Here is a 25022-nt window from a genome sequence, read left to right as displayed (position 1 = left end):
AGCAAGCAGGGAACGTTGGAAGTAACACTGCACAAAGGGGGCACGGACAGGCGCGCTGCATTGTCGCTGCAGAGAAAATGCTAGGGGCAGTTAGGAGGCAGAAACTGCGAGGCTACGCAAACGTGTTCAGATATATGCAGAGCGAGCAGGGAGCGAGAAGCTGTGCGCGCCGCAATTTCACGGTGTTGGAGAGAATCAGTAGAGAGGATGCCACCAGCAACGCGTATCCGCGCACTGGAGAAAGCATTGAATAATACGCATGCGGTGGTCGACAAAGCGAATTTAGGTGCAAAAACGTGCTAAGGCGCAGCGATAGCACTGTAAGCAAATAGATGAGCAAAGGGCTGCAATAGCAGCAATACGACAGCACTGTCCGTCGTCGTATGCGTGGATTCTGCAGACCAATAACGTGAAGTGCAGGCAAAGACTCACATGGGAAGGCTCTGAATATCAGAATATATCAGCCAGTCTGCCGGCATTCATTTACAAGTGGAGCGAGAAATATATTTTTGACATCTGAAAGCGCTTATGAATCTCCCATTTGTAGAGAGGTCCGACGCAAACGGTACTAATGTAGACAGCGTGGCTATGAATGGCACACCAGACAAACTAACGTGCTTATCGCGTGATCTGTTACATATTGCTCCTCATCCACCAGCTTAATACATTGACTCAGTCATAAGTTGCTTCACCAACAAAGATACTCACCTGTATTTGGCCATAGAGGCAAACAGAACCAATCAAGCACAAATTGCCAAATTTTCCAGTACGTCGTTTTTATTTTTAATCATAGAGTACAAAACTCTCAATCCACACACAAAAAGAAAGACAACTTTAAACACAACATGCTGAGCTTTCTAGGAGTGCCGGTTACTCATCAGCATCGCCTGCAAAGAAACATAGAAACATTGTGGCTACCAGTAATCACTGCAAGCCCCCTCCCTCTGCTGCCAAAATCCCCTCCTCACTCAAAGAACATAAAAAGGGTATAATTTGAGCAAACTTGTAAAGGATGAAAATGAAAACAGGGGCACTGCTGCATCGCATTCAAGCCTTTTATGTAAAAGCACACTGCACACACGCCCATCGTTTTTGTGGTTTAAACTACACCACTGCGGGCACCAGCAGTATCTGCTGACACAGACTCACTCTGTTCAAAGGGTTATTTCAAAAGTGCCACGGTGAATCGGGCTACACACAACAAGAACAGAATTTGCTGCCTTCAATCATATCGTAGGCTATGAAGCAGCCCAAAACAAAACGTCAATCATCTCTCAATCATTTAAAATGGAGTCAGTGCTTTATAACACAGTGATATATATACTCAAAATAAAATACTTTCCCTTCCAACAAATGAACGACCCAATACTTTTCATTTAAATTATGTAAAAAAAATTTCTATACTCATTGAGCCAGCCTTATTATGTCTCAGTATTTAATTGTGAAAACTTGTGGTCCACACTCCAAAGAATAAGCCATGTTAAACAGCTCACTGCTTTCGTGCAGAAATAGAATATCTGCACATCTGGCAAACTCAAAAAAGTTGATGTTTTAGTTAGGCAATGCAAAGAAAAAAAGAATTAATATCGCCTTTCACGCACCAAGCCCTAGTGCACAAACACTCTTTGAACATGACATAGCTGGCACTACCATCTTTGAAGTTAGAATTACGGGCCACAGCAAGCCTGTCTTGTGATGAATTGAAGAAGTGTGTGCTCAAAAACCACTACTCTATTCTTGCGCTAGTCTTAGCCATTCATGCCTGTACATTCAAGAAATGTACACAGAAGTCCAGAGTGCATCTAACAGGAAATTAATGCAGAAAACAAAACTGCAACAAGTGTTCCCAGTCCCAGCAATGTTTAGAAGATCAACTTGTTTGCTAGAGACAACGTAATGTATGATGCAGCACCAGCTCACCACACTGCGTTTCCCAGGTCACAAATGTGGACAGTGGCTACGCTGAAAACAGCAAACTTTTCCCTCACTTCCCTCTTTACATGCCCAGTTCTGCCGCTACCACACAGCTAGCATGGCGCCAGTACCAGTGAAGTGTGGTGCAGCAGGCCACACGGGCTGCTCTGGCTTCAGAACAAGGATCTTCATGACAGAGGCACACAGAATGTCAAAGCCGCATGGGACAGGTGTCGGACACACACCATTGCCATGCACCTGCTCTGAGCAGCTCCTCGCCCACTAGTTGCTACACCCCAATGCCAAACATTTCCCTTCGGAACAATTCATCACCTGTGACGTTCCCTTTAGTGGCCGCGGATAAAATGGCAGGTGACAAGTAAGTACTTGTTCAGAGAAGTATGAAGAGTCGAGAAATGTGAGAGGGAAAGATTGCTTTGTTCAATACATAATGCAATGTGTGATGCCCTCCACCACACAACGTGCACCCACACATCACACCAAGACATGGACACCTCAATACCTTGGCCATGGTCAACCAGAGACATGCTACAACTAAGCGGTCTCCACCCAAGAATACGAGCCTCCCAAAACAGCCTCTCAGGAACGACGACCGCAGTGCTCGAGAGCCCATTGTGGTAAGGTGACTGAGGAGTGTTATTAGTGCAAGGCCTGTACCATGTTTCACATGCAGAATGCACAGGCCCCACTGCCTGTCCGTTTTCAATACGACCAGAATGCACTAATGTGGTACATGCATGACATTCCGGCTTCTCGTCAGTGATGAGCTAAAAGAAAAAAAAAATGCAAGCAAGCAAAAGGTGTGTGCCTTCAACACCCTCAACACCCTCAGAGCTCTGTGGCTGGCACACTCAAGTTGCACTGTCCTCTCGAGTGACTGTTTCGGGGCTCTTCAAGACACATCCCAATTTTCATATGAGTTTCTTGCTTCCAATCGCACCATCCCTGCACACACACCTTTCATGCCACCCAAAGGGCCACTTATTAATGCAGCAAAAATGAAGGCCCACTCCCCACAAAGCACGGCCAAACAAACGGACGCATCTGAAGCAGATGAATGAAGAAAACAGCCAAAAGAGAGAGAGTGAGACAGAGGCTTAGTAGAAGGGAAGAGCAGACAGGCCAGTCCACTGAATGTAATAATGCCCAATAGAAGAATGCACCACACGCTTGGCTCCCGCGAACAGTGGCGGAGGTTGTGAGGCAGCCTGCGCGACAACCCAGATAAGGAGGAGGGGCCACCACCAGGCACACAGTTCCATGGAAGCAGTGGTGGCAGCAGCAGCGACGGCCGGAGGAGAAGAAAGTCGATAGGAAGGAGAAGGAGGAGAAGGACAGAGTGCAAAAGCGGGAGACGGGAAAGGCCGAGCAGTGGCGGCAGCGCAGAAAGCCCGGCAAGCTCAGTGTCCCCGCCGGGAGGCTGAAGGTGGTCCCGACGGGCGGAAGGAAGGCAGGGGGTCCGAATGCGGGAAGTCATCACCTTCGGAGGTCTTGCGGGTTTTCTCGTACACCTTCTCGTCTCGAGGCTTGGCCTGACCAAAGATGGCCGAGCGGCTTGATGTGTCGGCAACGTCGCACACAGGCGCACGGACTGTGCGAGGCAGCAGCTTCAGCCGCGGGCGTTGAGACAGCTCCTCTGCATTACAGGACAGCAGGGACCACAAGAAAACAGCTTAGCAAATCCCTCGCACCATCCTTAACTCTTGCAAAGCTTGGCCGACGAAACTCTTTAAGGAAAAGCATCATTCTTGACACTTTTCCTCAAAATTTTTGGTCGCTGCATAGTTTGACCATAAAACACAGTTATCAAGGCTCCAACAACGCAAGTGAAGGAAAAGTTCCCATCGTTTATGCAAAAACATATAAGATAACCACCATGGCATGGCTTGACCAAAATTGCATGTCTAGCAATAAAAATCACGACTGTGCCTCACAAAAGTGCAGCTGTTACGAGCAGCCACCTTGTTCTGCTTGCTGGTTGTACAGCTGAACCTCATTACTTCAAAGGGAGTTAAACTTCTATATGAAACAGAAAATTCTAGACTTGATGCAGTATCAGTCGTAGCGAATTTTTGTATTTGAGTCTCAAAATGCCATGTGCATTACAATCACATGCAAAATTGATACTAAGCTATGAGCATTCCCAGTGTTACTAGTACCACAACATGCGCTTAAGGCCTTCTACACTGGCATTTGGCATGGTTGGCATCTTAGAGACATTAGGCAGAACTATAGTAGAATCTCAATGATACAAACAACTTTGATACGAATTTCCAGGTGGTGCTAATTTGCAAAATTGCTCGGCCAGAGTGCATTGTAAACAACATGCAGGATTTCAATGTTCTGAACATACTCCCGCACCATTATGGATGATACAAACTCGCGAGCCACGACTTCCACCTGAAGCACTGAGCACTGGCCGTACATCGCTAACACCGCAATCATGTAGTGCAGTACGCACTACCAGCACATTGCCGATTCCACCATCGCCAGCAGCGCTGCATGCACCAGGAGCAGTGAGCAGCAGCCTGCACATCACTGAAATTGCGAGCGCAGGCATCCAGACAGTACATCGCCAACAATGCGATTGCCAGTTATGCTGTACGCACTGCAAGTAGTGAGCTGCGGCCATGCGATCATATATAAATCCCGCCAGCCATAAACTGATTGTGTGATTGCATTTCCCATGCTTCTGCATGTCGATTTTGTCTGACATGGATTAAGAAATTTCAGATGACACAACACTTTCTGCAATCCGCGAGATTCATATCGATTCTACTGTACTTATATATTGCCACGTATAAGACGTCCTTTTTCTCACAAATACAGCTCAGACCATTTAGAACGTAACCGCTTATAATGCGGAACAGCATCGTATGTGGCTTTTTGTGACAACCGCTTCGCTTCCCATAGAATTCAATTATTGGCGTACCGTTTAATATGCGGCAGCGCGTAGCCGAAGACCGCATATAGTGCGGTTTCTGGAAAGCCTGGCGGCCCGCGTACCAGCGGGCACGAGGAGCGTGCTTCCCAGATTGCGCAAGAAGGGGGCAAAAGGCAGGGTGGGGGAGCGTTGTCAGCATGGTTCAACGCAAGGCTGAAGGCAGGAGAGGATAAAAAACAAACAGCCCAAAAGCAGGCATTTTTCCTCTCACTCTCCGATGCGCCTCCTTTGGGCACACTGACACTGATCGGACAAAGCTGGGAAGCACGTGATGGCACGGCCAGACGAGCTGCAGCAGCGGCCGTGGCATGATGCTGGAAGCGCTGCTTGTACCACACGCGCGTGCGGCAACATCTTGTCACGACTGAGCCCATGAGCGCTTTATACGTCATCGCCTACAGCAAAAAGTTGACAACGTAGGCAAGTCAGCTGACAACGTGACCAAATCTACTAGCCTCAGCTGTCTTCAGTTCCGATGGCATCTGTGTCTCCGAAAGCCAGGAAACGGCAAGTTCTCGAAACCAAGCAGAGCAATGTGAGGCACGTCAAGAGCTGTTTGAAGGCTACGGTGGCAAAAAAGTACGGTGTCGCCGCCGCTACTGTGTCTGCCATTTGGAAGACCAGCGACAAGTTGCGACAACAGCTGCAGGAAGACTCCGCGTTGCTTGCAAGGAAGTGGATTCGTGCGTCAAAGTACGGAGATGTCGCCACTTTGCACAGTTTCACGACGTCCGGGCCCAGAGCGTTCCTGTGAGTGGCTCGATAATGTAAGCCAATTCCACGTGCCTTGCAAACATTTTGGGGCATGATGGTTTCAACCCAGTGAACGGTTGTATTCAGCGTTTTAAGGACCGGCACGAGATAAGCTCGGTGGCGTCGCCGACCCCGATGGCGTTGTGTGCACAGATGAAGACATCGTGGCAGCGGTGTGCAGTCGCGATGATCTATCCGAGGATGAGCCCGACGAGGCGAGTGAAAGTGCAGCAGAAGTTTCGTGCAAAGACGCGCTCGACGGTTGCAACAAACCACGCCTCTACTTTGCTCAAAGAAACCTCAGAGATCAAGCGCTCAAGTGCCTCAATGTTTTTGAAGATGAAGCCATTAGGAACGCAGTTCAGTCGTAGCACCAGAATAAAATAACGTCGTTCTTTCATTCATTACAATGCTTCGACAAAAAGATCACATAAACTTCTTTGTTGCCTGTGATTGCAAGGTTGTGCGTCTGATGCGTTGTCAGGTGCACTTTGAAAGGTAGGCTGGCCATTCTAAAAACGCGAATGCATGGAAAAGACGGAAAAGCTACATTTTGGTTATCGTGCAGTACCGTTTATAATGCGGATTTTCCCGACTCCCGCGGTATCGTTATAAGCGGTATATGCTGTATAACCATCTGAAATTGCAGGACCGAACCGCAGCCTCTCCCGCCAGGGTTGCATGAAGCTCCATATGTATATATAAAAAAAAATTCATATGCAACCACGTTCCACTATTGAAAATTCAAACTGCGCATTTTTTACCCAGCTCACTCGCAGTGTTGGTTGCTTTCAAGGATGAACAGCACGTAGTATGAGAGAAAACTTCAAGAAAGTGACCTTACTTCCGCTAACCCATGGAGCATGCACTGCGCCGAAATCCTAAACTACAGGATCATTTGCAGTTCAGCCTACCACTTAACAGATAGCCAGCCAAGTCACACACAAGTGTGGAAGGCGTGGAAGGTACACCTCCCAAGGTACATCAAAAATATACAGCCCAAGGGGTTTGCTTGTGAGGCCTGCTGTATGCCTCGTTACACATACTCAGTGACCGTAATTTCTCAAAAGAGGAATGGCTTCACGTCCTCAATCATCCCACGTTTTGGATTGTTAGATGTGCTAGGAACCCCCGCTAAAGAGATTAGAAGCAACCCCTTGAGCTGTGTACTTTTGACGGGGGCTGTACACTGTGTTATCGCCATTGGGTCTTTATTTGCAAGTATGATGTTACGCGTCTGCTGCTTTGAGAAGCCCTCACCACAGCGACAACGAAGAACAATTAAGAGAATGATGAGTAAAGCGAAAACGAATATGAAGTTTCTTCAGGCTTTAGCACAGATTGTGCTTTTTTCATTTTCGCAAACATGAAAATTGGGTGCACGTTAGAATCGGACACATCAGAATTGGGCAGAATAGAGTACTGATTACCCATTGCCATTATGTTACAAGCTGTGTACACCTTTCAACACTACAGGCTGTAAGGTCCAGAACAAACGTTATGTGCTGGGTGACTAAAAATATCACACCCCAGAGATGCATGTCAGTTCTTTTTAAATCTGTTTTCAGTTCTCGCCTACCTTGCTTGGTTCAATTTTCGCAAGTCATGCATTTGAAATGAAAGGATGCTTTTGTGCACCTATCTGTTGCCAGTTACACACAGGACAGCTTTGATAAAAACCTCACTTTTCTCACTATAGGTCTCTACGATATGGTTGCACTTTCCGCACCAGTTCAAGGAGTAAAGCACTTTTGCCTTCGTTTTGTTAGTGCAGTGCGCGCCTCCTGCGCTTCCATCTTTGTTTTGCAATAGTGCCAGCCTAGTGCAGTAATATGGCGGCCCCCATGTGTACATCGGAGAAGATTTGACCATAGTTTAAATGAAATGATGACTGTTCGTTCTTGAAAGAAGGAGATGGGTAACTTCATGGCGTCATAATTGTAAACCTAAGCGGTCAAATCGATTCCCATGAGCAGCATATTTCAGCACATATTCGTAAATCATCTGTGCATATACATGCAACGACTTTTTGTTTAGTAAAACAATTTCCTGGGGCTGGTTCATGGCAACTCTTATTGCACTTTGCCGCTTGAAAATTCTTCACATGTTTCGAGATTTTGGCAGCCGTTGATGTAAACAGCATGCAGCAGGCTGTTATTTGCAGGCTAGCAGACAACTAGGCCTGCAATCGACTATTCGTTTTGGAGGCGGCAAGTGGTAAACTGCACTTGAACTGACAATGCACACTCGCGGCACTGCCACGGAACTTGACGGAACTAGTGCAGACAGTGCAGCCAAATCAAAGAGATCTTATGATTCAGTTTATGCAATGAGAAAAATGTTTGTAATGTACAAAATTTCAGAAGTATTAAAAAATTAATACTCTTTAGAATGGCTTTTTATGAAAGCAACACAACGGTTTTAACAATTTGACTCCCAATCACCACAACAAATTGCTGCAAAAAAAAACCATAGCTGCATTCTGCATGTAGTACAGCGTATCCATTCCAAATTTCATTGTAATGTGATGAGAATAACCGCAATAATGACATGAACAAATACTGAGGTTGCATGAAAATGCTAACAAAAATGTGTCCAAAGTGACTTAAAGAGAGTGGTGACGCAACGACTGGGGACATAAAAAAACACTAGTTTTGAATTCTTTTTTGAGCTACAAAAGTGTAGGAGGATGCGTCTGAAACAAGAAGGCATCCTTTACTTACGTGCAGTACCGCAATGGCGAGAAACATTGCTATTTAAATTCGCTGCCGTCGGGAAGGAAGCTCATCTGTGTTCGTTTTTCGGTCACTTCATGTACCGTGTTTACACGATTGTAAGTCGACCCCCCCAAATCGCATGTCTGAAAAAAAAAAAAAAAAGTTGACGCGAATGTAAGTTGACCCCCCCAATCGCATGTCCGAAAAAAAAAAAAAACACCGGTGGAGCGCTTCAAAAACGAAAATTTATTGCATAGATGGGCTATTCATCCTCACTTGAGTCATCTTCAGTGGTACTGCTGTCGTCGTCATCGTCGCCGCTGCGATCCCACAGCACATCGTCCTCCATGGAAAGCCCGTAATTCCTAAATGACCGCACCACGACATCGCGTGGAACGGCAGCCCAAGCGAAAATCACCCACCCGCACACAGCTGCCAGGGAGGCTCTCTTCACGCGCCCCGTTGGCGTAAGTTCCCGCCCTTCTGCCGCCAGGCACTCGTTATACTCACGCCGGAGCAAGTCCTTGAATGGCTTGTTAATGCCAGCGCCTAGCGGCTGCAGCTGCCCCGTCAGATTGCCGGGAATCACCAACATATCTGTATCTTCTTTTCATAGCTCTGCGTTCACTTTCGCGGTAAGGTGGCCGTGAAATGAGTACAGCACGAGGAGGTTCGGACTGCGATTTTTGAGGGATGCCCCTGGCCTCAAAAGCCACACCCGACGGTACCAATCAATAACTAAGTCGTCCGTCATAAAGCCTTTTTCGTTCACTCACACAATCACACCTTTCGGGAACATTTCCTTTGGCATAGTTTTTCTTTTGAAGACGATGTACGGTCGGAGCTTTGTGCCATCTGCCAAGCATGATAGCATAACAGTGAACCGAAGTTTCTCGTTTCCTGTCGTGAGAAGCTTAACCTCGCGAGCTCCCCTCACGTTCACTGTTGTGTTGCTCGTCATGTCGAAGTAGACGGGAGTCTGGTCCGCATTGCCGATTTGGCCGAGCAGGTATCGCCGCGAGTTGCGGAGCTTGAGGTAGTGCCTATAGAAGGCGAGAACTTTCTCCTCGTAAGCAGCAGGCAGCTTCTGGCATACATTAGTACGCCGACGAAGAGAGAAGCCAGCCCTATTCATAAATTTCGAAGCCCAAGCCCTGCTGGCTTTGAAGTCTGTTCGGAGTATTCCAGCTTCCGCAGCAAAGACCCGGCCTTGTTGCGTGATCATTTCGCATGTCACTGGAAGGGACCGATCACGTATTTCGGTGACATACGCTGCAAGCTTGACCTCCAGCTCCAGAAAGCATCCCGACTTCGGCCCGCGGAAACCTCTTCGCTTGGAGTCGCAATCGAAAATTTTGTCTCGCTGCTTCCGCCACTCCCGCACCAACCGTTCAGAAACGTTGAACTTGCGGCCCGCCGTGCAGTTGTTGGTTTCTTCGGCGTAAATGATGGCCTCCCTCTTGAACGCTGCAGTGAATGAGCGCCGAATGCTTTTCGAACCTGGAGAGCTCATGGCGAAGCACGCGGCCGGCAGTCGAGTCAAAAGCACCAACTCCAAGCACCACCAAACAAAGAGTGATCGGTGTCGGGGCGTCGGCTTTTCCAGCAAACATCGGCATTCCCCAGAAGCGCCGCTGTTACGTATTGTGCAACCAACTGAAATAGCGGCTCTTCCATCAGCTAGCGACACTCCCGGGCGCTGGCGCAGACTCCGCGATTGGAACAGCGGGACAGTGGCCCTTCCCGCGACTGAAATGAAATGAAATTGGTTTTGGGGGAAAGGAAGTGGTGCAGTATTTGTCTCAAATATCGGCGGAAACCCAGTTGTAAGGGAAGAGATAAAGGAGGGAGTGAAAGAAGAAAGGAAGAACAAGGTGCCGTAGTGAAGGGCTCCCGAATAATTTCGACCACCTGGGGATCTTTAACCTGCTGTACTGACATCACACAGCACATGGGCGCCTTTGCGTTTCGCTTCCATCGAAACGCTGCCGCCGCGGTCGGGTTCTAACCTGGGTATTCTGTTCAGTAGCACTGAACCATCGCGGTGGGTAACGGTGTGCGCATTAAAAATAAAAAATGAAAAATCCTGGCCAAAAAGCCCGCGGAATGCCTGAATGCTACGCTCGGAGCCATAGAGCAAACAAAAACTTCTAACATCGCAGTAGCATCCCTGATAGATTGTTTTTCTTGCTTTTATTGGCAGTTCAAAGTTTCGTTTCGATTGTAAGTCGACCCCCCACTTCGGAATTTTAAATTTCAAAAAAAGGGTCGACTTACAATCATGTAAATACGGTATTCACATCACAGCTTTTAGTAATTTCGCATCTATATTCGGCACTCGTATTGCTGGACATGAAAGAGAAAGGTTTACACGTAGCAAAGCAAGCAAAAACCAAAAATGCAACAACTCAACAAAAATTGGCGCTTTGTTCACTGATGTGGCTCATTAAAACAAGCTTCGAATTCAAAACTAGCGGCAGTGTATCTTTGTGTCCTCATGTTTGAGCGCCTTTTGCTCGAGCTCCCCTGTAGATTTTGCTTCTGTGAATATATGGTTTATGGGGGTTTAATGTCCCAAAGCGACTCAGGCCATGAGGGACGTCGTAGTGAAGGGCTACGGAAATTTCGACCACCCGGGGTTCTTTAACGTGCACCGACGTCGCACAGTACACGAGTCTTTAGAATTTCACCTCTATCGAAATTCAACCGCCGCGGCAGGGATCGAAGCCACGTCTTTCGGGTCAGCAGCCGAGCGCCATAACCACTGAGCCACCGCAGCAGCCATTCTGTGAATTTAAATGACTACTTTTAAAACAAGTACTGGACAGAACAAATGCATTTTCGCTTTCAATTTTATTTCATTACAGCAAGGTTCAATTGTAGATGCAGCAATAAAAGTACCTAACCCACAGACATGTGCACCAGCAAGCAGAAAACATTTAGAAGACAAGCTATCAATGTGCGTGGGTCTAGGCAATACTGACACAGAGGAAGCCAAGGGAACCCGTTCATTCCCAGCATTAATGTGTGGAGACCTTGCTCCCCCTGGCAGTCTATAACGGCATGGAAATTTAGACGCCAGACCGGTTCTAGCCCTCAAGACTACGGTAAAAACCGGACTATAGGTCGGACCGGAATATAGGTCGACCACCCAACTAACCAATTCTAAAAATGAAAAAAATTTTTTTCAATGGGAAAAGTACCAAAAGACACCCTTACCTTGAAACAAATGCAACTCGACAGGTTGCACAATGGTGACAGTATTTATTTTCATTTAAATGCTGCTCGTATGTACACCTGGCCCAAGTTTTTAACAGTATCGCGCGCCCATCGACCCGCGTGTTTGTTTCTGGCACACAGAAGTATGGCACCGTAGAGCAAAGCCCTTCCTCTTCATGAATCACCGCACCCAGGATGGCAAGCCCTTGAATTGCGCCCTCGTGAGTCTAGAGGCACGCGCGATCTTTACCGCTTTCACGCGGATGCATTCGTCTTGCACGGAGCGCAACCTTCCCTTCCAAATCTGGGTACGCTGCAGTCCGCCCACGAAATGATGTTTTCTTCTGGTTGCTGCAAGTTATAACACGCAGCTTCTGCCTCCGCCAGTACTGAATGCTCTTTTCGTATACTCCAAATTTGCACTGTGCCGCCAGGTTGCCGTGAGCTTCCGCGTAGTCAATCGCGTTCTTCTTGAAGGTGACGGTGAATTGCCGTCAGCTTCCGCTCATTTTGAAACAAAATGTGAAAAGCAGCCTTTAACCAAACCAGCTTTGCAACAACATCGGAAACGCAAAATGGCGGTGTGACAATTGCTGCAGATGGCGATGGTGAAAGAGGCTGTTGACTTCAGCCGCCCATTGTTGGAAGACTTCCGTAGTTTTTCCGCCGATGACCGGCATATAAGACGGGGGTCGACTTTACACGCTTTTTTTTAACAAAAGTTCGACCTATATTCCGGTTTTTATGGTAGGCGTCGACATGACGTCCCACTTCTGATCCACCAGGTCCCCACATGGCCCAGCGGCCTTTGGTCATCACATAGGTAAGCACGGCACAGTGAAAGGCCGCACACATGCCTAATCCACTTGTCGCCGCCTGCTCCAACCTTCACCTCTGCAGGTGTGGACGGTTATTCACAATGATATGTTCACCCACATCGCAGGGTCCACCTCCTCCCCCACCCCACCCTCTCCAGAAAGAAGGCTCTAGCATTTCTTGCCAGCTACTGTGCGTGGATCACACATGGGCCTCACAGACCACAAGTGGAACGTCACACGATGCCCGGTCTGTGAGTCAAAACAAGTAGTGGTCCAAATCCCCTTTTAGGAATGGCAGTGCACCAGAACAGCACATCCTTGTGGTGTGTTCCAGTGCACTGCCATTTGGTAGTCATAACACTACGTCAGAGTCGTAAGTGAGGACTGCAGCCTGTGCAAAACCGGTCACCTGATGTGGGCTCCCGAAACTCCTCACTATCTGCAGGGCGCCTGTCACGGGGTGGTCCTCTGGCCTGGAACCCACCAGGAGGGCCCCTGTAAACCCCAAAACATTGGACACCGCCAACAAACACAACCTCCAAAAGGCATAAATCTCAACAGACAACCATGCACTGGACTTGAGAACGCACTGCTACCAGACAGCAACTAGGTAAAAGGCCATGGGCTTTCTGCAAATGAAAATCAGTACATGTCGCTGTGACCACACTAACGAAATAAAGGCCTTGCAGCATACTTTATTGACTCAACCATGTATTGTATCGAGGCTTGCTTTCTTTTCTTAGCACTGTTCGCATGACGAAAGGCATAGAGTGCTGCACAGTCCTCAAGCCTATCATTTCACCCCTTTGATCATGTAAGCTTTGTCACTTGCTGTAAGGAAAGTGAAGTTCTATATTTCATGACGAGAAAACTTAAAATGCTGTTGTTAATAAACTGCTTCATCAGACAAAACACACATTGGGCAGGGTGGTGAAAATAGAGAGTTTCAAAGCAAAGAGCCTAAATGTTTTTGGGTGCCTAAAGAAAACGCATGTTACCAATGTGCACGTGCACAACCTAGATTACACTTTGGTTATTGAATCTGTTTTCAACCCCTGGAGCAAAATATGACAAATCACATGACAACCCAGTGCTGCCAGCGTCAAGGAACTCACTCTCTTCTCCATGAATATAGTTGCCACCCGATTTTTCAGACTTAGTTGTTTATGACGACATTCGCTCAGGTTTCTGTTAGGTGTAAAAAACAGAACTTTTGAACTCCACAAGGTCCGCAATATCAGTCATGAATATGTACAGTCTTGGACAAAAGTCTTAAGGCCAAAATTTTCCCTTCAGCCGCATAAAAGAGCCATTACAGCACTATTAAAGACCGAATGACCTTGAAATGCTGGCAGAAGGTTTCTTCCTGTGGTAAAGAAGCTTCCTGCTTGACTTGCATTTTGAATGATCTGCTACATGGAGCATTCTAGGAACATTCATTTCGATACAGCTGAACGCTGTGGCCTTAATAAGACTTTTGACCAAGACTGTACATGTTCCTATGTGGTGCGTTACGATCCCTCAAAAAAGTCCGCAATAGTGTGCAGGTCCAAAAAATCGGTCAGTTACTGTATTCAGCAAATTCAACCATTCTCGAAGTGCCCTAAAGTCTGGGAGTGCTCATACTCCCATCTTATTCAGCCACGATCACAGTTCCCGTCTCACTCTCATTTGCTCTTCGACCTATGCAGTCTCACCTATCAAAGTCACGGTCACTTGGGCGCTCTGGAAAGCCTCCACGGAAGCCTCCACGGTCTCCCGGCCGGCCTCCTCGGTCACGATCTCCGTAACGCGGTGGCCCACCGTCCCTGGGTCCACCTCCTCGGCCTCCGCCCCGATCGAACCCTGCAACCAGCCAACCAAGCCGCACTTGCGTTTAGCACAAAAAAGAGCAAAAGTACTGGTCTCCACTTGCACTACAGGGCAAAACACTGAATAGTTTGACTACAAAATTTTCCATCTTGGCAACTCCAGTTAAAACTTGGGGAACACCGCCTACACGAAGCTGAAGTGATCTGCACAACTGTTATCATTTGCCTCTGTTGTATCACTTCCATGCAATGGCAATCACCAGCCAAGAGGTTGATTTTACTATGCTCCCTCTACTTTAGCATAGCTTTAGCATGGGTCACACGATGCCAGTAAGACAACAGATCTGAGGATAAGCCAGCAAATGTGACAAAAACAAATGCAGCAGTGAGAACACGCGCTCGCCTACACAGTGCCCATATAGCACAGCTGTCCACAGGCTCTGGCCCAATGAAACTATGGTTTTCAAACAGCCATCCATCTATAACAAAGCCAGAAATGACACCTAAACACTCAACATGTGTGCACAGGGTTGACAGCACCCTAGATCTACACAGGCTTTAAGCCCACCTTTTCATCGGCCAGATTACTTGGTGAATAAGGCCTAATATTGCAACGAACTGAAAACCACTTTCAAATGCAGCATGCATGTGGCCTACCAATGTCATGTGTACAACCGCCATAAGCTGCTTTCGCTCATGTGGCATCTTGTTCCTTTAATGTGTTTCTGGTTTCTCCGTAACGTCATCAGGGTCACGTGACCACAACTCACCAATCAGAGAGCACTGCCAAATTTGAAATTTCCTGACTGGTCAACTGGGAGATGACATCAGGGTCACATGACCCCAAAGGAAAAAATCGAACAGCACTGCCAAATTTGAAACTTCCTGATTGGTCAACTGAGATGACATCATCAGGGTCACATGACACCAAAGGAACCAATCAGAGAGCACCGCCAAATTTGCAGTTCTGAAGGACCCGAAATGTTAATATATTAGCATCTAGGTTGTCGTCTCAAAAAATTATCGGCTTCTCTGTCAAGAAATTCCCTGATTGGGTCGAGAGAGGGAAAGTGACCTTATAGCATCATCACAACCTGCTCACTATGGAAGAGGCAACCTGCCCACTGGATTGTGAGCAAACTGCCCACAGTTGCCAAATTCAGTGCAGCTGCCACCTGCCCATCGTGCCACTGCACATGTGCCTTACAGGAAGAGCAAACTGGGTCCCACAAGCCCGACCAGTGGCTGCGTTTGGAAAAGCCACCTGCCAGGCTGTGGTGCATCGCTTGACCACTGCACCACAGTGCCCGTAGGGGTATTGGACTCACCACGACCTATGAATGCAATTGAGAGGGTCACAACGTCATCAACACTGCGTGACCACCAATGGGCCAATCATAGGGCACCGCCAAATTTGAAAATGTGAGAACCTCTAAAATTTGGAAGCTTGTCCACCCTGAAAAATATTTCTAACCTCAATTTTTTGGAAGTAGGCCCCACCCATAAAATGAATTAACGTCGATTAGTGGGACAGATTAGTATAAACCCATATTATAATCCAATGGAAGGTACTGGATCATTCTAGAAGGCGACTCATGCATACCATATAAGGGCAATGGAACTGGTTCCAACTGCAGTTTTGGCAGGAAAATCGCGATGAACATTAGACACCCACTGTAGACTCCACAGCTGGCAACCTAAATGCTATTGCATTTTCTGCTTTAAGAATCGTTCAAAAGGGCCCCAAGTTTTTGCCAAGACCTCTTTTGGCAAGTGGTGACCACAACTAGCTACAGGAGTACCACTTGCCTCGTGCATCACGAGTGAAAGCCACGCCATTAAAAGTGAACAAAGGCACACTGTACACAATGCATATGGTGCACTCTCATTTGTCAAAAATATGCTGTGCAATTCGCGGTTCATGCGACTCCCATTCACAGGCCAACACAAAGTGTAGAGTCGCCACACTCAGCAGGATTGGGTGCCAAAAGCCAGGACAGCAAATGCTCACACATTTCTCAATGAGCTTGAAGTACAGTGCTGTGTCAGCATCAGTGCCAAATCTCACAGGTTCCGAACATTACGCTCACACATTTCTCAATGAGCTTGAAGTACAGTGCTGTGTCAGCATCAGTGCCAATTCTCACAGGTTCCGAACATTATGCTCACACATTTCTCAATGAGCTTGAAGTACAGTGCTGTGTCAGCATCAGTGCCAAATCTCACAGGTTCCGAACATTACTATCAACTAATGCCTGTCACATTCACAGAGGTTCTAACAAAACGGCACCATGGTTCCAGTTACATCCTGAATAAGCCTGTTTTCACTCATAAAATTAACAATACAGTCAAATCCCACACAACTGACAAGGACCACAAAAAGCTGTAGTGGCGCCAGAACCTCGTCATCGTGAAACAATAGGCCAACAATGAGGAATTAATCCCATTTGCCTTTTGCTGCCAAAAATCGGCTCACTTCACTTGTGTCAGCTTTCCTGAGAGCAACGGCAGCATGTGTGTTTCAGCACGCAGCTGCATCATGGCACAACCATTTTGTGAGCACCAAGGAAGCAGCAGATTGTACCAAATATACCCAAAATCCTCCAATGCAGCTATTACTACTGTACTACTTTCAGTGTGTTTACCATAACATCGTTGAGACTCATGAAGGTCTGTTCCTTGTCTACCTCCTTGTGGACAACCACATCTGTGTGTGCACCCTTGTCTTCAATGTGAATGCTAGCTAGTTGGCACAATGCTAGTTTTCTCGGCGCTAACTCAAGACAATTGCTGCCGGTCAAAGTAACGAAGAGTTCGAAGTCTGCTCTTTGAGTCTTAACCCCAGATACAGAACACCACCCCTTCAGGAGCTCTTGTGGAATGCTCCACTGCCTTACTATCCACAGCGACTGATAGCATTCAGGCATTCAGTTTTGCTTGAACCAAAAGGGCTATCCATATTTTCAAGAGATCAAGCACACTTTCTAATGCATCAATTCCGTGGCAGCCAGCACACACGCATGCACACACACACCTCCTCCTCCTCCACCTGGTCCGCCTCGCCTGTTGCTGAATCCACCACCGCGGTCACTCCGCCGGCCCTCGGCAATGTCCACTCTCAGTGACCGTCCTTGAAGATCCTGGGCAGGGAACATACACACAGTTGCAGTGCTAGGAATGGCCATGAGTGTTTGCACAAAGCCAGGCTTTGTAGCCAGCAGAAAGCTTATAAGCAGCAGCTTCCTTGAGATGCTGAGAATAGGGTAAAAACACAAATTAATTCTCTTTCTCTTCTTCTCTTTAATATTCTAATTCTCTTCTTAATTCTAATAAGGAACACTGAGGATAAACTGAAGATGGCCTGTATCGACACATTACAGCACTCCAACAACACTACTTTCACAGAAAATGGAGCTTTTGCAAGCCAGAATAGGTCAAGAAGTGAAATACAGGTGTCATCACTTCTCGCCGTTCTCACAAGTAAACTGCGATGCACCAACAGGTGTCGCGGATCCCTGAGGCCATGTAACATACCCATTCACTTTTACATTGGGATCACAGAGTCCATTTCAGTGAATACCGTCACAAGTTTTGAATCGAGTCGCAGGAAGATTTTCGCATCCAATTTTCGCGACAATAAATACACCTTTTGCTGCAGAAAATATGCCATGATAGCCAGAAAGATGCACAGAATCGAACCAACTTTTACTGGCAACAAAAGTCGGGAGCAGTTGTCCTCAGTGTTCCTTCAATATATAGGTGTCTCTTCACCGAAGGTACAAAACCTGGGTACCCTGCACCAGCCATGCAAAACAGGAAAATCTGTATCTTCCTCTGCAAGATACTTGCAGCCATTTTGTCTCTCAATCTTGCATCAATATTGCTAGGCTGGTCTCAGAGCAACCGAATGAACTATTACACTATTCCCAGATATGCCTCCTGCCTCAACTGCCTCATTTATTCCAGGCAACAGCAGATATGTGTGGCCTGTTGACAAAGAGATGACAGATACAGGTGCATCACAACCCACTAGGACTGCTCACTCCCAAGCCCACCCAGATCCCATGACGACAGGTAGCACACATTCAAAAGTGCCACCCTTTGGCCACATGTTCATAATGATGCAAGTCCACAGACGACACACCTGTATGTTTTAAAGCAACACCTGTGTCGGGAACTCTTCTGGAGTAAATGGCACTGGTTTGTTTGTCATACAGTGCAAGAGAAAACTCCCCACATTCAGCCACTGTCAACATTGCTAACATCAAGGCCGTAGGGCAACAAGAGCCCAATGCAGATGGCTGGGTCAAAAGACATAACCTAAATTGCTGGAGACCTCTATCTACAGAAGCAGCAGCCATCTCGAGAAATTTGTAATGAACATCTCGAGAAATTACTAAACAGTTCCGAGTAACTCCAAAATTTGAGCACAGAGTGAAGTCATGAAAAATAAAGCTTGGAAACAAATAAAGCATTTGGGGTGCTTTCACGGATACATTCCTTCCATCCTTTATTCTGTCGCGACCATTTTTAGAATAGCCGAATGCATGTAATAATAAATGCTGACGGGTCTACTCACAGCAGAGTCAAACTCCAAAGCCTCCTTCAGTGAATCAAGGTCAAAGAACTCGACATAGCAGTAACCTAAAGAGCAAAGTAACACACTTGAGAGAAAATCATAGACAACAAGAGAATGACTGCAATAAACACTGCAACAAGAATGTGAAAGACATGCGCTTTAGCCCTAACTGTACTTTTAATTAGCATGCAGTTTAACTAGCCCGCACAAACTGCTCACCCACTGCAACCCACCTTTAAATTTGTCAGTCTCCTTGTCTCTCACAAGGCGGGTGCTCTTGATCTGCAAAGAAATTACAACGTAAAGGTGAAGCAAGTATGATTAGTAGGGATCAGTAACATATGGTGGCATAATGCAAAACAGTTCCAAAGCAAGCCTTAGCTTTATTTACTACTCAATGAAACAGGGAATTTATCATGAATGCAGAGAGAATAGTTGGACAAGACAGTTAATTGCTACAGTAACAATATGGTTGCAATCCTGAAATTTGGATTCAATTCCACAGCATGTATGATTAATCTTGCGATAGCATTTTGGGTTTCCTGTCACCAAGCAACTACAGGCTTTATGCTTGCATGCTTTTCACATGCCAATAAACCTATTAAAACAATTTGCATTAATTACACCTAAAATAACAATTTAATCTGCAACACCACATGAACGACTATCACATTAAATTTTGGCAGCAATATATGAAGCGCACAGTGCGACATTATTCGCCATTCTATATAGTGATGAAACAGATGCAATAAAGCCTTCACCAGAGACATGACCACAAACAAGTACAAGCTTAGAAAGTACAGGAAACTCATTGGAGTCGTTCAAAACCCATCACTAGAAAAAAATGTGCTGAAACCACCTTACCATGCCTAAGTAATGGCAAAAAGAAGATAAGCCACCATGAAATACAATAGTCACAGAAAGAAGGAAAGGACTGCAATGGTTCAGCTGATTTTGCATTTGTTATTGCTTGCTATGTCTGCAATGATACAACAGTAGCTTCGAGGTGCTTTCGAACTTGCGTGTTGCAAAGGACATGCAACCAACAACCAGGACCAGCCTGAGAGCACAGACATCGAGAGCACAGACATCCAGACTTGCAACAGTGGCCTGCGCACCAATTTCCCAAATAGTCTTGCAAGAAACTTGGTTGTCTGTCCTGACAACAGCACTGATGTTGCTGGTAATAAGAACCCTGATGTAGAATACAACCTCCAAGTCACTTCCAGTGTGCCAAAAATTGATTTATGGTCACCCGTCGCGATGGCTCAGTGGTTAGGGCACTTGGCTACTGAGCCAGAGTTGGCAGCTGTGTTTTGATGAAGGCTAAGTGCAAAAGGTGCCCCCGTGCTGTGCAATGTCAGTGCGCATTAAAGATCCCCAGGTGGTCAAAATTATTCCCAAGCCCTCCACTACAGCGGACGTTTAGTTACCACCTCACGTGCGTCAAATGACGACCAGCCAAGCTCCTCCTGCATAAGTCCATTTGGGGTGTAGCAATGCACGCCATGGATGATATGACCTGCTACTCACTGCCAGGTCTCAAAGACTAGTATGCTTGCCACTGAACTGCAAATGACCAAGTTGGTGAAGGTCGATGTTGGTAAGGCCACTGCTTTCCATGGAGTCCGTGTGGCCTCAAACCGGTCGAAGGCCTAATATAAACACAATCCTAGGGACAACTGATGCACCGCTGCATTCATTTTCAGCGGCTCTTCGAAAAACTGGACACAGTTCAGCTCCTCCACAGTATCTGCTGCCAGGTAACAGCAGTTCTGCATCCACTCTATGCATTCACCCTGCGAGCGAAGCAGCAAGTTCTTGTGACACCTTCTGGTTGGGAACAAGAATTGCTGCCAATTTCTTCTCATTGGACCCCAACCCCAGAGCAGTTCCTTCCTTTGTGCAGATGTCAAAGCAAGATTGGAGTTCCTCAGAGCCAGCAGGACAACGTCATCAGCATAGAAGAGCGCTGGCAGACCCTCCTCCGTGGGGCTGAGGTCGAAACCCAGTTCACTCTCTGTGAGCTGCTGTTCAATCAAAGACACCCACATCATGAAGAGGAGAGGAGACATCAGGAAGACTTGGCACATTCCCCTGATAAGTGATCTCACTTCCCAAATGGGCTACAGCTTCAGTGCCTACATAGAGGGCCTGCAGCAGCCCCAGCAGCAGCCCTTCAAGCAAGCACAGCATTTGCGGTACCGCCTCAATCTACAACTTCAGCAGAACCTGGGAGCATATCCAGCTTGCAGGCACTTTCTCTGTCAGCACGGAAACATTTCAAGCTTCCTCCAAAAAGTCTCGTGCTCATTTTCCAAAGCGCCTGAACAATTAAAGGGTACGCAATCAAGTCCAGCAGCAAGCTTTACCAACAAACTTTCAATACCCCACTTATGTTCATCCGGCATGACTGCATCACAGATGACCCGAGTTTGCTGAGAAGGTAAGTATTGTAGGGAGGCAGCACTTTCGTACTTCCGCCTGGCAGCCATATCCGCAGATTAGGAGAGGAAGGGAGATTTTGAGTCCCAGGAAATATGTATTGCCAGAATTTGTTCCCTGCATATCACTCTGCCGCTTCAATTTCTCAGAGTATAGGTCCTATTTATTATTTTTCAACTCTTTTCTTTTCACTAATAGGGCCGTGCTGTCTTTCACTTCTCTGTATTCTACCCAGAGACTACAGAATTGCACCTCACCTCCTCCCTACTTCAAGGCACAATGATGCTATCGACAAGTCTGTGTACACACAGTTAAGACTTCAGGAAGTTTAAGTTCTCAAGCTTTATTGCGTACACTGGGTTGCCTCATCCTCCAACTCGGCTGCTCCCATTAATAACCCAGTCAGGTAGAGCACGACGGCTGGTTCCGCGCCTGACAAGTTGGGGATAGGGATAACACGAAAGCCGGAAGCCGCTGTGATCACTGCCAACACTGTCTTGTCCTCTGGAGTCAACACTCATCTTGGCAAAGACGGGAGAAAATTGTAGGAAAAGCAAAAGTTGATGCACAACAATTTCTTGCCACAGCCCATGCAGTTTACAAGCTGCGTTTGCTCGCGTCCATCATCACCAGTTCCACTTTGTCAGCCCATTGTCTGTCTGTCTCACTGCCAGCTGGTCAATATGCCCACTCGTATGTCCATCAAGAAGAGTCGGGAGGTTCAGTGTCACTATATCTATTTCTGTGCAGCCAAATACTTCCGTTTTCTTTTGGTATGCATTTCTGCAAGTCCACAAATGCAACAAACCTAATGCAACCTTCCATGTAACGATTTTGCCAAGTAGCCATCTTTGCTCTGAACAGGTCTTGTGCACCGTGTCCCATGACACATCTGCTCTGCAGAGGGCATCCACACCACCAGCTTTCCATTCACCTCCGTGACAGTTCAGCCCCTGCCAGACGTAGCTTTGGTAGGGTGGAGGAAACGCTGCACTGCGTAAGTGGATTCCAGCAAAGTAGGCAACAGTAAAATCATATAGAACACCTGTTTCTCCTTGCCTGCCTTCTTGCATCACCATTTGCGCCACACATTGCTTTGCGACTGTGCCCCGTGCCACATTTGTCTTTGCTGTCTGCTGCCCTGCAGTTGCCTCCCTCTTTCCTTGGTTGGTGTGGTGCTCTTGCCATTTGCAGACACATTGCTTCTAATGCGCTCATAAAGACGGGGAGCCACCCAGCAGATGCACCAATGCAGCCATACCAGGCCATTTTGCTAGCATGGCCAGCAGCAATGGCACAAAAACGGCAGAGCAAAAACAACCAGCTGCGTAAGTGAAGCCTGCTTCCAGAAGTGCACGTGTATGATAACAATAACGTGAAGAGTTCAACACTGTAGTGATACCTAAATTTCTCACAGCCAGGCTCTAAAGCAGGTGCTCAACCCTGCCCCTATAGCAGGGTCAGCCAACTCTAAAGATAAGAGAACTACATCTACGCCAGCTCCCTTAGATAACGCTCCTCAAGTCAATAAGTTCAGACCCCACTGTTATGTTCTGATGCATGGTTACCTTGATGCCATGGAAGATCTCATCAATGTCGCTCTGCACAACACCATCAGGGAGGTTCCCTACGAATGCTGTGAAAGGTGGCTCAGTGGGCATAGGTCTAGATGGCTTGCCATAGTGATCTCGATGACCACCAAATCTGGAAGAAAAGACAACATGCAACCCCTGTGATCTTCTAGCTGTCACTGGCACAAGAAACCACACTATGCACAAGATGTCATGCTAGGCACAGGATGATAACACATCCCACTAAACAGCAGCAATGGCAGCAAAACTGCCAGCATATGACATCAGTAGTTGGCTGGCTAGTGCACACAATGCTAACACAGCAGCACGGCACTCACAGCACTTTATGGCCGAGGTCAGTGGCCAGTAAACAACTGGCACAGTGCATGCAATGAAAACGAACACAGAGCCATTTCATGAATCACATTTTCAACGGGCTCTTTTTTGAGCACATCACGACTCTCATATCATTCCTTTACGCTTAGGCATACCGCAGGCAGTTAAGAGCACTTGTCTGATATTGACTACAAATTACAGACCCTGCATATTGCTTCGCACTAAGCTGTTTGTTTGGCGACTGACAACAGCATTACGATAGCTCATCGGCACATTAACTTCCGGCATGAAAATCCCAAGGAAAGCGGAATGCCTAAGTACCTGCAATATATTCTGCTCCGGTATACACTAAGCGAGTGCAATTGGCAAGGCTACACATAATGCCCTTCGTGGAGTTCAAGTGCTGCGACGAAATACTGCTGTCCTGACGAGAACTACGCTACCGATGCGTCGCATACAGCGTCGTGCAGACAAGCAATGAAATAACTACAGAGCATGTTAACAGTTAGCAGCGAATCGAAGTTAAAACTGCCAGCAATGGGCGACCAACGGCCAAGCGTTACGAGAATATTTCGTAGACCGGCGCGAACATGCCGCCTTTAGCCTGCTGCCGTATCAGAAATCGAGAAGCTCGATTTCACACCCGCCTTAAGACCTCCATCACGACCCAAAATGAGCCAGAAGTTCGGTCACAATCGCCTAACTTTGCGCTGCTAAAATCAAAAACACCGTTTACATCATCGGGTCACGTTTTCTAGGCGACGATCACGAACCGCCTTCCGAAGCCAAGTGCAGCCCGGGTTTTATTCGTCAAATTGCTTCTCATGCCAACCAAATACGAACATGCAGTTCAGCCACGACGTTCACTGGTACAAACGGCACTGTGTTTGAAATTCGGAGGCGGCTACAAACAGCAAATGCGTTTAAGCCAAACGTGTGGCTGTTGGGGAGCCGTTTTTTTTCATGCTAGCGCCGCACGACGCTCCCATGCCAAGATTACAACGATTAGGGGGCCGACGCACAGTATTCCCTTGGGTCAGAAGCTAGCGAAGCTTCTACAGAGCGCGATGACGTCGCGTAATAAGCTGCTAGAGCGTTAAAACGACAATTTTACTTACCTAGACCCGTAGTCACTGTCATACCTGTCCGCCATGATACGATACAAAAGCCGCTGGGCGAGTGCTTTTCAAACCTAAATGTTTAGCCCCTGTGATTATTGCGTTTGCTTAATTTTCTTTAATGTTTGGATATGACTTACTCGCTGTTATTGAATTCAATAAAATATGTTGGGCTTTACCGACCACGTGCAGACCGAGATAAATATGGCGCCGCCCATCGCAGCCGTAATGGCTTCGCCGAATCACAGCCGTGGTCGACTCAAGATCGGTTTTGCAGTGAACCACCAAACGGCGGGTGCTCTACCCGTTGCCGAAGTGCTATATTCTTCGCGCGCCTCACACGCACGTGCGCAACAGCCTGTCTTGTCGGTTAATATGTGGGCGCGCACGAATTTCTTCTGGCTTCTGCTTACGTTTTCGTTCAACTTCAGCTACTCTGGTTTTCACTGCTCACGAAAACGACAAAGTGTACGTTCTGCAATGGAAAAAAAAACGTAGAGGAAAAATCTCGTGCAGCTTTCCTGCCCAATTAAATCATCCCGACCTGAGCCAGCCCAACCTCAGTCGTGCGTTTTCGAACTTCACTTGCCAGAAACATTTATTAGTAACCGCCTTCCGCCTTTTGATTCTTGGCCGCCGTTTGACATTTGATAAACAGCTCTGGTCAGTTTCATATGCCCCCTTCACCTGCGCATCAAGGAAAGAAGGAGCAAGTAGTCTGGTGCTGTCTTGAAATCGGGTCCAAATATCGTAGGGAGAAATCAAAAGTGCGATAT

General features: G+C 47.1%; 1 protein-coding gene across 1 annotated transcript; it reads right to left on the bottom strand.

Moving 5' to 3' along the window:
• Window positions 1-759: 759 nt before the first annotated feature.
• LOC144121359 (eukaryotic translation initiation factor 4H-like) lies at window positions 760-24402 on the bottom strand. The gene is made up of 9 exons (XM_077654549.1): window positions 24247-24402; window positions 22790-22925; window positions 19010-19058; window positions 18777-18841; window positions 17232-17337; window positions 14084-14231; window positions 12796-12881; window positions 3416-3571; window positions 760-887 (listed from the first exon to the last, which is right to left on the bottom strand). The coding sequence occupies exons 1-9, from the start codon at window positions 24279-24281 to the stop codon at window positions 871-873; spliced, it is 798 nt and encodes a 265-aa protein (XP_077510675.1). The 5' UTR covers window positions 24282-24402; the 3' UTR covers window positions 760-870.
• Window positions 24403-25022: the final 620 nt, after the last annotated feature.

Source organism: Amblyomma americanum, chromosome 2 (assembly GCF_052857255.1).
Source record: "Amblyomma americanum isolate KBUSLIRL-KWMA chromosome 2, ASM5285725v1, whole genome shotgun sequence".
Taxonomy (NCBI): Eukaryota; Metazoa; Arthropoda; class Arachnida; order Ixodida; family Ixodidae; genus Amblyomma; species Amblyomma americanum.
The sequence above is the reverse complement of the archived record's forward strand: the minus strand, read 5'-3'. Positions and strand labels throughout refer to the sequence as shown.